The 13,128-nt window shown below is 42.8% G+C and overlaps 1 protein-coding gene across 9 annotated transcripts in view; it reads left to right on the top strand.

Moving 5' to 3' along the window:
* Positions 1–13,128, top strand: part of slmapa (sarcolemma associated protein a) — a 119,512-nt gene that overhangs the window by 24,448 nt on the left and 81,936 nt on the right. For 5 of the 9 annotated variants that reach the window (XM_007910784.2, XM_007910787.2, XM_007910789.2 and 2 more), the window contains exons 2-4: positions 3,265–3,418; positions 8,134–8,206; positions 12,559–12,595. In XM_007910784.2, coding sequence (XP_007908975.1) covers positions 3,265–3,418; positions 8,134–8,206; positions 12,559–12,595 — 264 coding nt within the window. The remainder of the gene's footprint in view (positions 1–3,264; positions 3,419–8,133; positions 8,207–12,558; positions 12,596–13,128) is intronic. The other 4 variants (XM_007910786.2, XM_042339528.1, XM_007910790.2 and 1 more) reach the window with 1 other exon arrangement.

Genomic DNA, 13,128 nt, shown 5'->3' with positions numbered 1-13,128 from the left:
TGCTGAAACGCATCACCAAAAGAAGTGCCCTTGGCCCTTAGCAACATGAAGGTTGTTAGCTTTGGGAATGGAACACCATTTTGTTTTGATCACCCATTCAAGTGCTCCCAATCATATAAAGCACATTGAGTACAGAGTATAGCTTCCTGTACTCTATATTAACCCAAGACTGTTCCAATATACTTTTTTATTTTTTACACACACTAACCCTCCTGTAGTTACTGAGATTCCTAGTAATATCCTCTGGGCCAATGCTCATCAAGGACTGGGTTGGGTTGCCCTAATTAACTTAGAATTCTAAGATCCTTACAACCAACAGATTTTATAATTCAAAAGCAAGAAGCCAAAATGACATGTTCTTGTTTATATACTGTAGTGTGTGTGGAAGCAGGTTAATTCTGGAATAGTAATGGCAAGAACAACTTGCACTTATATAGCACCCTCCACGCAGGGTAGCGTCTCAGACCGCTTAACAATCATCAGTGTTGATCTAAGTAAAAAGGTTTTAGAAATGCACATTTACAGTACAAGTCAAGCTCAGTTGCTGACCAAGAATGACTACCTCACAATACTTGCATGGTTTGTCTGTGTCCAATAGAATTGAGCCACCTACATTTTTGAGGTGTGATTTTTGTAAGTACTATATTTTCTTTTTGGATCCCTGTGCAAACGTCCATCGTCGTGGAATTGCCTGGTAAATTTATTCCAATTTTGTTTTTCCCTGTAAAATTAATTTGCAAATTACTAATAAGAAATTGATGGCTGATGAGGTTAAAATTAATCTAGATAAGATCAAAGCCATTTCAAAATGTTCTCTTCATGTGCTCGGCTATGTAGTCCTTTTTGCTGTGAGTGTTTTGTTCGAAGATCATTTTTTCAGTTTCCATGGGTACCAGCCACACATCTTACAACCAGTTTATCTTGCCTAACAAGTGCCAGTGAGCACTCAGTTTGTAGTTTTGTTATGAAGGCAGCATTACATTTTAATCTGCAGAAAATCTGTTTCATATCATCAGTTGCTTTGTTCGAAGCACTCCTGAACAAGTACTGTGTATGGAGCTCTTCCCTACACCCTCCAAAATCTGATCTTTCTCAAATCTATATTTGAACTTTTATAGTGAGTTACATAAGCATTATGATATTTGAGCGGGGAGAGAAAGACTTTTAGATAGAGTACTGTTAATTCTTTATGTGGTCAATCAGCCATGTCTGTTCAGATGTTATGATGATTTAATTTACGAGGTGATGTTACACTGGGTGCCGTGTTACAAAGAGAAATGCTCCATAAGAGAATTGTTTTACTCCAGTTAAAATTGAGGAAAGTTGATGGTCCACCAGGAGTTGCTTTGATAACACAACTCTTAAAGCTTTATTGAAGTTGCAATTCTGTCAAATTAGAAAGCTGGAGGGCAATCTGTTCTTTCCATATTTAGCACAATGCATTTAAATCTGGTAAAAATGCTATTTGTTTATCAAAATTAGGACGTCTTAAGTTTTTTTTAAAACAAAGTCTGCACTTTTTGGTTTGTAAAATATGTTAAATTTTACCAATCCTATACTGTGCAAATTCAGTGTAACCAATTTCCTACGGAGTAGATATAAATAATACTTTTGTTTTTATTTCTGTTTTTTCCCCATTAGTTCTGTAAAGAACTGTAGTTCTGTGTGTTGGTTTATTGGAGTTATTGTCTGAAATAACACTTTGGTTTGTTCAATGGGTAATACAACAACAACAACAAAATTATATTTGTATAGCGCCATTCACATTGGGAAGATGGCCCAAAGAGCTGGGAGTCGGGATCAGGGAGGGTGGAGGGCAGATGGGGAAGGAGGGTGATCGAAGGCACGGTCGAAGAGCAGGGTCTTGAGGTGGGCCTTGAAGAAGAAACCGTTAGAGGCAACAAAGTGGAGATGGTGAGAAAGATAGGAATCAAACCAGGCAAGGGCAGGTCTGTGAAGATTAAGTAAAGCGGAGAGGCGGTGTATGAGGATGGAGTGGTTGAGGTGAGAGGAGATGCGCTGGAGGAGGATAGAGTGGTCAACGGTATTGAAGGCAGCAAAGAGGTCAAAGAGGACGAGGAGGCAGAGGGAGCCCTGGTCGCAGATGAACAGAATGTTATTTGTCACTTTGACCAAAGTTGTTTCTGTGCTATAGGCGGCACGGAATCCCGATTGGAGGTGTTCGTGAAGGGACTGGAGGGAGAGGAAGGAGCAAAGCTGGGAAGCAACGACTCGTTCCAGCACCTAGGAAAGGGAGGTTAGAGATGGGGCGGTAGTTTGAGAGCACGGATGGGTCCAGGGAGGGTTTTTTAAGAATAGGAGTAACGCCGGACGTTTTTAAATGGATGGGAAAGGTACCAGTGACAGGGAGAGGTCTGTGAGTAAAGAGGAAAGGTTAATGGATAACAAGTGATCTTTAAAATATTTGTGCTATTTTATGATTGCTTGTTCATTAAGTAATTGTCTTATCATCATTGCAAGAATGAGAGCAATTCCTTAAATTCTTGGAGCTTCATGTAAACTTTGAAAAATTGCAATTTTGATCAAAGGAATACTTTGGTGCTTGAACCTTACCTTTCATACTGGAACCTTAATCATAAGTGATGCATGAAACAGGGATCTTTGCTCAGTTGTAATGTCTTGTTCTTTAATTGTTTGATAGTAGTAGAGCAGTGAAAAATACGGAAACAGCATTGACTCCAGTTCAAGGATAAATATTAAAAAAGTGGTCTTGACTGAACAGAAGTTTCTATTTTAAACTTCATTGGGGGATCTACATTTTAGAATGGTCTGGGTTGCAGCATGCTGTTTTTACACTGGTCCTGGGAAGGTTTTCTGTAAATTTAATAATACTAATCCTTGCATTTGGTATAGCGCCTTTGAAGTTGGGAGAATATCCCAAATCGCATCACAGGATGTTTTGTAAAGTGGGGTCACTGTTTTGTTTTAGTTCAATGTAAGTTTAGTTTTCAACAAAATTCGTCTTGAGCTAATTTTTTGAAATCTTGTTCCACGTATTAGCTGACCAGAAGGTCTTGAAATCTAGCCCAACAGGATACTTTAGAAAAGTCAGTTCTTAATGAATTTTTTCTGTTTGATGTTATCTAGCAGAATATTATTTACAGCGTGAAAGTCTCTGTGTGGTAAATTTGTTTGAATTGTGGGATAATGATGGTCTCTTTTAATATTTGGCATGATGCACTTAATTGACCACAGGTATTTAACGTCTGTATTTTTTTCTCTTTTTCCTTCTTGTTTTTCCAGTTCTATCTTCAGGACACTAAGAGTAGTAACGGTACATTTATTAACAGTCAGCGTTTAAGTCGAGGATCAGAGGAAAGCCCTCCATGTGAGCTCCTGTCAGGTGACATCATTCAATTTGGTGTAGATGTGACCGAGAACACCAGGAAAGGTAAGGGTACGAAACTTTTTTTTCTTTAGCCTTTTCTTTCCTCCTTAACAAAAACATTAGTAGTATACTTGTTGGAAAAGACTTGAAGGCCTAGGATATATTCTTGTCATCCATCATGAAGGAGGGATGTTTGTATGGTTCGAACTAGTTCTGCCAATACTTTCCAGTCGCAGTTGGAATACACCTATTCCAACATGTTCCAGATATTGAATGTGTTCATATTGTCACTAGGCTCCTAATGTTTTAGATTTTTCTTTTTTTAAAAATGTTTTGAGGATTTTTTTACCTGGTGTATTTTGTACATGCCATGCAAATTGTACCTTATGTAAAATAATTATGGGAGTTTACTGATACAACAACAACAACAAGATTGCATTATAGAGCACCTTTCACGTCGGGAGGACATCCCAAGGTACTGGACAGTTGGGTCGGGACCTGAGCAGGGGTGAAATGGTCAGGCTGAGGGGAGGGAAGGGAGCGAGCAAGGAGGGGGTAGAGAGTCGAGAGAGGGGGGTGAAGGCACGGTTGAAGAGAAAGGTCTTGAGACCGGCCTTGAAGGAGGAAAGGGAGGAGGCAAGGCGAAGGCACTGGGGGGTGGAGTTCCAGAGCCTAGGGGCTGAGATGCTGAAAGTCCGGCCACCGATGTTAGAGCGGGGGATGTGGAGCAGACCGGAGCCAGAGGAATGGAGGGTACGAGCAGGTAGGTAGGGGGTTAGTAGGTCGGAGAAGTAGGAGGGTGCAAGGCCGTGAATGGCCTTGTAGGTGAGGATGAGGATCTTGAATTCGATCCTCTGGGGGATGGGGAGGCAGTGGAGGCGAGTGAGGGTGGGAGTGATGTGGTCGCGAAGCCTGGTGCGGGACAGTACACGAGCTGCAGAGTTCTGAATGACTTGCAGCTTGTGGAGGGAGGTGCCGGGAAGGCCGACGAGGAGAGAGTTCCCGTAGTCCAGCCTTGAGGTGATAAAGGCATGGACCAGTGTTTCAGCAGCGTGAGGGGTGAGGTAGTGCCGTAGTCTGGCGATGTTCCGGAGGTGATGGAAGGCGGTGCCAGTTGTGGTGTGGATGTGGGGAAGAAAGGACAGCTCAGGGTCGAACAGAACACCGAGGTTCCTGACTGGCTTTGAGAGGTGGAGAGTGCAGCCTTGGATGCTGATGCTGTCAGCACCTGAGTGCGGAGGCGCTGACGCGAGCCAATCAGGAGGGCCTCAGTTTTGCGCACGTTGAGCTGAAGAAAGTTGTCTCTCGTCCAGGACTCAATGTCAGACGGGCAGGCTGTCAGTGGTCGTGGAGTTGAGGGTAGAAGAGGAAAGGTAGAGTTGGGTGTCATCCACATACATTTGGAAGTGGGGCAAGGAGGTGGAGCTGGGAGATAAGGAGTGGGGATGGGGTCCAGGGAGCAGGTGGTGGGTTTCAAGGACGGGATGAGTTTGGTGACAGAGGGTGGGGAAACGGGTTCGAAGGTGTGTAGGGGAGGATGGGTGGGAGTCGGGAGTGGGGAAGGAAGGGGTTGGGGTGGGTGGAAGTTGGAGGGGCAGTGACCGTGGAGTGGATTCCCTTGATTTTGGATTCAAGGAAATCCAGCATCTCCTCGCAGTGAAGGTTGGAGCAAATGACCTGCGCGGGGTGGCGGGGGGGACGGAGGAGTCGGGATGTGGTGGAGAACAGAAGCCTGGGGTTGTACTTCGCCTCCAGGATTATCCTGGAGTAGAAGGACGACTTGGCCGAGGCTAGAGTGGAGCGGTAGATTTTGAGGAGGTCCAGCCAGATTTGTCGGTGGACCGTTAGGCCAGATTTGCCAGTGGACCATTAGGCCAGATTTGAGGCAGGTGCGTTCAGCGGCCCGCACCTGGCTCTTCAGTGAGCGGAGGTGGGTGGTGAACCAGGGGGAGGAGCGAGAGTAAGAGACAGTACGGGAGGTGATAGGGGCAAGAGTGTTAAGTGTGGAGGAGAGGGTATTGTGGAGGAGGGTGAGAGTAGAAGAGGGGTCAGTGAGGGATGAAGGCTAGAGGGAGAGGAGTTCAGAGGACTCCCAAGGCAGCGGTTAGGGATTGTGGGGGTAACTTCTTCCAGGGCGGTAGAAGATGTTGGTGGGTCTGGTGGAGGTAGGAAGGGGGATGGACGTGGTGAAGGAGATGAAGTGCTGATCAGAGACGGCCTTGTCGGTAATAGTGACATCCGAGACATTGAGGCCCCGGGTGATCACCGAATCGAGTGAGTGGCCGTGAATGTGAGTGGCGGGGTTGATGTGGAGGGAGAGGTTCAGCAAGGAGAGGAGGGAGGTGAAGTCCGAAGAGATGGAGCAGGAGGGGGTGAAGTGTAGGTTGAAGTTGCCCAGGATGATGAGGCGATCAGAGCAGAGGCAGAAAGATGTTAGGAGGGTAGAAATATCGGAGATGAAGGTGGGAGAGGTTTTAGGGGGCCAGTAGAGGAGATTTTGAGTGAGAGGAAGGAGGGGTGGGAGAGGGTGAGGTGCTCGAAAGAGGGGAAAGAGCCAGAGGAGTAGGGGGATAGGGCAAGTGGTGTCCTTGAGATAAGGGCTACACCACCGCCACGGCGGTTGGGGTGAGGGATGTGGTGGGAGGTGTAGCCGGGTGGTGTGGCCTCCGTAAAGGGGAAGGTGTCGCTTGGGGTGAGCCAGGTTTCAGTTAAGGCCATGATGTCAACGCTCTCATCGAGGATGAGATCGTTGATGACCAGGGCCTTGTTACAGAGGGAGCGGACGTTTTGTAGTCCGATGTGGAGGGAGTGGTTGATAGAAGGGTGTGTTGGGAGGGAGAGGGGTCCAGGTTGTGAGGCAGGGGTGGGGAAAATGGGGATGAGGGAGGAGAGGTTGGCTCCCCGGGTTTGTGTCCGGGGTGGCTGGCGAGTGTGGTGGGGAATGGGGCAGTCAGTGTGGCTGCTGCTGGACAGTCAACGCCTGGCGGAGGATTCCCAGGCTGGAACAGAGGAAGGTTGTGGGAGGGTCAAGTGGGGATAGAAGGCGAGGAGGACGGAGAGAGAGGAGGACAGAGTGGGAGAGATGCAGAGGAGGGAGGGAGAGGGTGAAGGGGCTTGGGTCAGAGCGGCAGCCATATTGCCCGCGTGGGGACCGGGAGCGAGCGGTCACGTGGGCGACATTAGCCCATGGGCTGGGGCAGCCAACCCAACAGGAACATAGTGTTCCCTGGTGCGAGCCCTGGGGTGGGCGCAGAGGATTTTTTTTTTTTTTTTTGCGCGCGCACACTCCTAAATCTGAACTATGACGTCAGCGGTTCCCCCGCTCCAACCCCTTGTACACAACATATACTGTCAACTCACTTTACAGTATATTCTGTGAAACGCTTTGAGATGCCTCGAAGACGTGATATCATTTGCAAGGATATTATTCTTTCATGCAATTAAGTATAATTTAAGATCATCCCTAAAGAAGCCCCAAAACCTTCTCAAATCTCAGCCAGAACTGTGCCAAGTATGCTACAATTGGACTCCCAAGTAGGAAAGGGAAAAAAATTCAGCAAAGGTTCCTGGACTTAATCTTTATTACAAGCATGCCCCAAGGCAACTTATTAAAACATACCCCGAATTCACTTGGGCATGTGCTGTATACCCAGCTTTCATTGCTTCAAAAATAGCTGCCTTCTGGGTTATTGAGTCACCATCGACTTCGCTGCCTACATAATTTTGTGGCATATCATTCTCTACACATTTCCTACTGCAAGCAATGACAACAGCCCTGGGCATGCATGCTGTGAAGGAAGGATGTGTCATCAGTTTCCAATTTGAGACAATCTGTCTCGATTCAGTATCACCCAACGTCATCGATTTGTTCCTTCTTTCTGACTAGATTGTGCTTGGCGATGAGCAACCTACAAAGGGAAATAAAAGTAGCTAGAGTCATTCAGAGTTGTATTATCCAATAAAGTATCAGTAAAATAAATTGCACAGATACATTTGGACACTACATTTGTGTACCAAGCTTTTCTCCACTGGCTCCCCATCCCCCAGAGGATCAAATTCAGGATCCTCGGCCTCACCTACAAGGCCATTCAAGGCTTTGCTCCCTCCTACTTCTCCGACCTACTATTCCCCTACTTACCTGCCCGTACCCTCCATTCCTCTGGCTCCGGTCTGCTCCACATCCCCCACCCTAACCACCCTACCTTCAGTGGCCGGGCTCTCAGCCCCTAGGCTCTGGAACTCCATCCCTCAGTGCCTTCGCCTTGCTTCCTCCCTTTCCTCCTTCAAGGCCAGTCTCAAGATCTTTCTCTTCGACTGTGCCTTCACCTCCCCTCTCGACTCTCTACCCCCTCCTTGTTCCCTCCCTTCCCTCCCCTCAACTTGACCATTTCCCCCCCTGCTCGGGTCCCGACCCAACTGTCCAGCACCTTGGGACGTCCTCCCGACGTGAAAGGCACTCTATAAATGCAATCTTGTTGTTGTTGTTTTCTACCCATGTTGGTAAGTTTACTTATTGATTGTCCGCCGAGGCTTGGTTGAAGAAATAGGTGCTCAGCAATATTGACAGGAAGGGAATAAGCGACTATCGTCTGCAGCTGATGCAACACACCAAAGAGGAAATGGGTATTGCTTCAGTTCAAATTTACATCTCTACATCAGAAAATGGAGCTCAGTTTCTTTGAATTTTAAGAAATTGGAGTATTCCAGCGCATCTGTATGACCATTATTTGGAGCTTGTTTTTTGGTATGCATTTGTATACATTTATTTTGTTCTGTCTTTTTAGTCACTCATGGATGCATAGTGTCTACAGTCAAACTCTTTATTCCGGATGGAATGGAAGCCAGACGACGGTCTGAGTAAGCTTGTACAATAACTCTAAATGGGGTGGGTGCATGTAATGAGATTGAGGTTCTCTTAAATACTTTGTGCGTGTATTGTGTGGATTTATTTATATTTTATGTTGCTAACATGACCAATTTAGCTGTTTTAAAGAAGTTGAAATTATAATTTGAGGAAATTTGCAAAACAATCCAGCTGACATTTTGTACTGGCAGGGCTATGCCTACATTTCGAGTAATCAGTCTCTTGAAGTCAATCTTTGAACCAGATTCATATTTGAAAATATAAATAGGTGTGAGCCAGTTTCAGTTTGGCTCAGTTGATATCCCTCCCCTTTGAGCTTGAAGGGCAATGCTTTGAGCTCCTCTCCAAAATAATAATTGTTAAAAAGCCTTGCATTTGATATAGCACCTTATCGCATCTTTGAGACGTCTCAAAGCACTTTGCAGAATATACTGTAAAGTGACTGTATATTTTGTGGGACAAACACAGCAGCCAATTGTGCACAGCAGTGTCCCACAAACAGTTGTGGATTGAGTGACCGTATTTGTTTAAGGCATTATTACCCCAGAAAAGCGACCCGCCAATCAACTAACAACCAGGTAAACAGAGGTGCGTGGAGTAAGGAAACTTGCCTAACGTTTTGTCCTGCTCGGGAATCAAACCCAGATCTTCTCGCTTGCGAGGCAAGTGCTCTAACCACTGAGCTAATCAGCTTTGTGATTTAGATTGGCGCTTGGAAAATGCTACATTGTCAGAGGAGCCATCCTTCCAATAAAACATTAAACTGATTTCCTTTCTGCCTATTCTGATAAATCCCACACATTTTTGAAGAAAAGCAGAGCGATCTTGTATTTGTTCTGTATTCTGGCCAGTGTTACACCTTCATCAAAATTTACCAACACCCCTCAGTTATCATTATGTTTTGAAGTAGCTCTTTGAAGCCCTTTGAGCGTCTTTATAGATAGATAATTATATAGATTTGTGTATGTACTTTTTAGGTAAAGAAGTTTTGATTGTTATTCCAGAATTATAGAAATGTTGAGTGACTCAGTATAAGGATAAAGTAGTAAAGAACTGCAATATTCCAAAGAGTCTAGAAGTGTCTGTTCTTTCTCTTAATTGTGTACTGTACAGGAAGGCAAGGAAAGAAAATAATTAGAATGAGAATCACCATGATCACTGTTTGCTGAAAATTGTATATGTTTTGAAGGGAACAACAACAAATTACAATACCTTTCACATCGGAAGGACATCCCTAAACGCTGGACAGAATTTTTTTAAATCTTCAAAAATAGCATAAGTAAATAGTATCCAGACCTGTAGGATGGAAATTCTAATTTAAACAATGTTTCCTTAATCGGTGCCTCTGCAACACAAGGCAAAGCAAACATTTTAATCGCTGCCCACTTAGTACAGTATGCTTAGGAAAATATCACTGTTCACTAACTATAGGCTGGGCTTAATAAAATTCTCTGTAATTTGCATCTTATAAACTTTAAGAATAATGGGACTTTAGAATCATGATTACAAGGCATTTAGAAAAACTGGATACATCATAAATCTGTGAAATAATCTGTAATAGATATAAAGAGACACTCGCAATGGATGTAATACCTCTCTCCCTCTCAGCTCTGGCTTCCACTCGGTCTTCGTAAACAGCGTTGAGTTATTTTCTCTATGTGAAAGATCTTATGTAAGTGCAAATTGTTGTAATAAATATTTGAGTATACAGGGCATCAAATCTAAAATGTTTTTTTGCCTTGAGTGTAATAATGAATTCTGACATTGGAATGTGAGGACATAGGAAGAGGAGTGGATATTTCTGCCTGTTGAGCCTGTTTCACCATTTTCTTAGGTTCTTTTTTTTCCGGTCATATGTGGAAATCCATCACCATGCTTAAGAGTATCCAAACCAAGCTGGGATTTCCATGCATCTCAGCTACACATGGAAATCCCAGAGATACATGGAATGGAGTGCACACTCTTTCCCTGCAGTGATGCATCCTGCTTACCTAATTCCGGAAAGTATTAGGTGCTAGTTGGCAAGAGATAAGGCTTGGGGACCCAGAATGTGCGTTGGGGTACTGCTGGAGTCTAACCAGCTAAAACTGCATAGCTTTCCATTGATATTGCTGTCCGGCAAGCTTTCCCGCAGCTTGTCTTGCTAGGGCCACCCTACCCATTGGGCTTTGGCTTGCAGAGCTAACAGGAGCTGAGCTGCCAACTTAACAGCATCTCCCCACCCTTTCATCATATCTATTGATATCCCTGTTTACCAAATCTACCTCCTTCGATATTTTAATTGTCTGGGCATCTAACAAGCTTTTGGGATAATGAATTCTGCATATCAACATCACTTTATGTGGAACTTTTTTCTGATTTCACTTGCAACTGATTTAGGTTGAAGGCTAAGATTATGTCCTATTGTTCTGGATTAAACACAACAGGGAAAGATTTCTATCTACTTTGCCAAATTCCATAACTATAACAACAATTTACATTTATATAGCACCCTCCACACAGGATAGTGTCTCAGAGCTCTTTGATCTCACAATCAATCCTCCCACTAAATGAGAATCTTTATTAATTGTGCTTGTGTAACATCTGTCACATGATACATTTTATCTTTGAATTCCTTTCTGCATTGCTCCTTCTCAATACTATTTGTATTTTAGTCTCTATTCAGTGGACTTGCCCAGGGCAGCTGAAAGAGTGTCTTCGCTGTTCTAGTTAATGCCACCTGCCTTCTGTTGGTTCGTGCAAGGAATTATACAACTTGCATTGATCATGAAGGATGCTGGCCTGTACTCTCGTCTGTGGAAGAAATAAATGCTAGAATTTAGCAGTAAATGTCAGTGCTGGAAAATAACAACATTCAGACCTTTTTTAAACCCTGAAGATAATACAGACATCGAAAGCTTAAATGTTACTCCAATTGAAATTTGCATAATGCATGTATAACAATCAGGAGAGAGGAATTTCACAAACTTCAGGAATTGTAAACAACTGGATTAAATATACTCTATTAAAATGTAAAGCAATTAAGGCAATTTATTTTAAAAATGTGTGATATAAATAGATAGCTGGAGTACTAGATTATTTAAACTCATAAAGACCTAACCTGGTTAATTTTTGATTTTACTCTTAAGCAGTGTTTTTAAAAAAAACTTAATCAAAAAACAATTTAGGGAACAAATATCCATTCAGTTGAGACAATATTAAACTAACCTTGTGTGATTACAAATTAAGTGTTTAGCCTATTGAGATAATGGTCTAGGCACTCTTGTCAAAAGAATAATCAAACGAAAGTCAGGAAACAGTCCTCCCTTCCAGTTCCAGTTGATCGAGAATATTCAAACATTAAAACTTGCCTGATTTTAGATGATGCTTCTGATGCTGGTGTCCCCAATTTCTTATCTTGAATTGTTTACTTGTTATTAGCTACTCCCGGCCCAAGAGGGAAACATTCCTTCATAATAATCCTTGAACTCTTTATAACATGAGCTTGGCATGGATTCTTAAAATGTGAATTATTTTAAAGGGAAATCTAAATGAAACAAAATGCTCTACAGCTGTACGCTAGGGCCAATGTTTTACACTACCTATCATTGTACTATGACACTATAAACTTGTATAGTTATTTTAAGTTAGTTTGAAAATAGGCTGAAAATGAAATTAGTTTATGCTTTCATCATTTTTTGAAAATTTTTTGCTCATCTGAATCAATTTTGAAGCACCAAAATCCTTGCCGTTCTGCCCCTATGATCAAGTTTAAATTGTAATATTCACAAAAGTATTTACAAAAAGATAATCTCATTAATTTCGACAGGTATCCTGGATGTATTCAAAATTGACAGCTGACACACTTCCCCTTTCCTCGGGCCCTGATCTCCTGCCAGGAGCCTCTTTTGACCGCAATCCAACTTCACACAAATCAGAAATGACATTGGTGTCTGTGAAACCAGATTGCAACCAGATATGGTGCTTGGAAGGAGATTGTCAGTTGTCAGGCAATAACATTTCCGACCAGGAATAAGCAATTCAGATATGAGGTGCAAAGTTCACTTCAACTCCTATTAGAGTTAAATATTTACAGGAGTTGCATGGTGATGTTTAATTTTACATTAACTTGTGTTTTCAGGTCTAATTCGCCCACAAATATGCAGTTTACGGTATTTACTTTACAGTATATTCTATGAAGGGCTTTGAGACGTCTACATGTGGAAAACGCTATATCAAATGCAAGGATTATTATGATTATTATTATACATAACCAGCATAGAGAAGTTAAAAAAAGCAGCAGGGTCATTGATTTTGGGAGTGAAGTTGCTTTCTTGTTTTACGTGACATTTCCTTGTCTTTTTAGTGTCATCCAAGCTCCTCTACCACTTCCTGTTGAAAAGGTGAGTGACTCATGTGTGATTTGGACCTATTCCAACAAAAAGGCTGTAACTAACTTGTTGAAATGCTCAGACCCTCATCAATAGTTTATATTAAAGATGGTACACTTTTAAAAAAAAAATGCAATTTAGAAACAGTTATATATTGTGCATTTTGGTCTTGTTAAGCTGTGGACTTATAAAGTGTTGGGTTTAGAAATGAGATCTCTGATTCAGTAGCTTTTGGAGATCGTGAGGTGGAAGTGAGGATAAGAGGGAGTCTGTTGCTTTTGTGGAATGGGAGAAAGGCACATAGGCAGAGGTAATGGAAATAACAATACAATACAAAATTACATTTGTATAGTGCCTTTCACATCGGGAGGATGTCCCAAGGCACTGGACATAATTAAGGACCTTGATCGTGGAAGTGAAAGGCCATTTCAGGAGCTTTTGCACAAACAGTAGTTATCAAAATCTAAATAAATTTCACCCACAAAATATACAGTCAATCCACTAAGCGCTTTTGAGACATCTCGAAGAAGTGTTAATCAAATGCA

This window comes from Callorhinchus milii, unplaced genomic scaffold, assembly GCF_018977255.1.
Source record: "Callorhinchus milii isolate IMCB2004 unplaced genomic scaffold, IMCB_Cmil_1.0 Scaffold12, whole genome shotgun sequence".
Lineage (NCBI taxonomy): Eukaryota > Metazoa > Chordata > Chondrichthyes > Chimaeriformes > Callorhinchidae > Callorhinchus > Callorhinchus milii.
The sequence above is the reverse complement of the archived record's forward strand: the minus strand, read 5'-3'. Positions and strand labels throughout refer to the sequence as shown.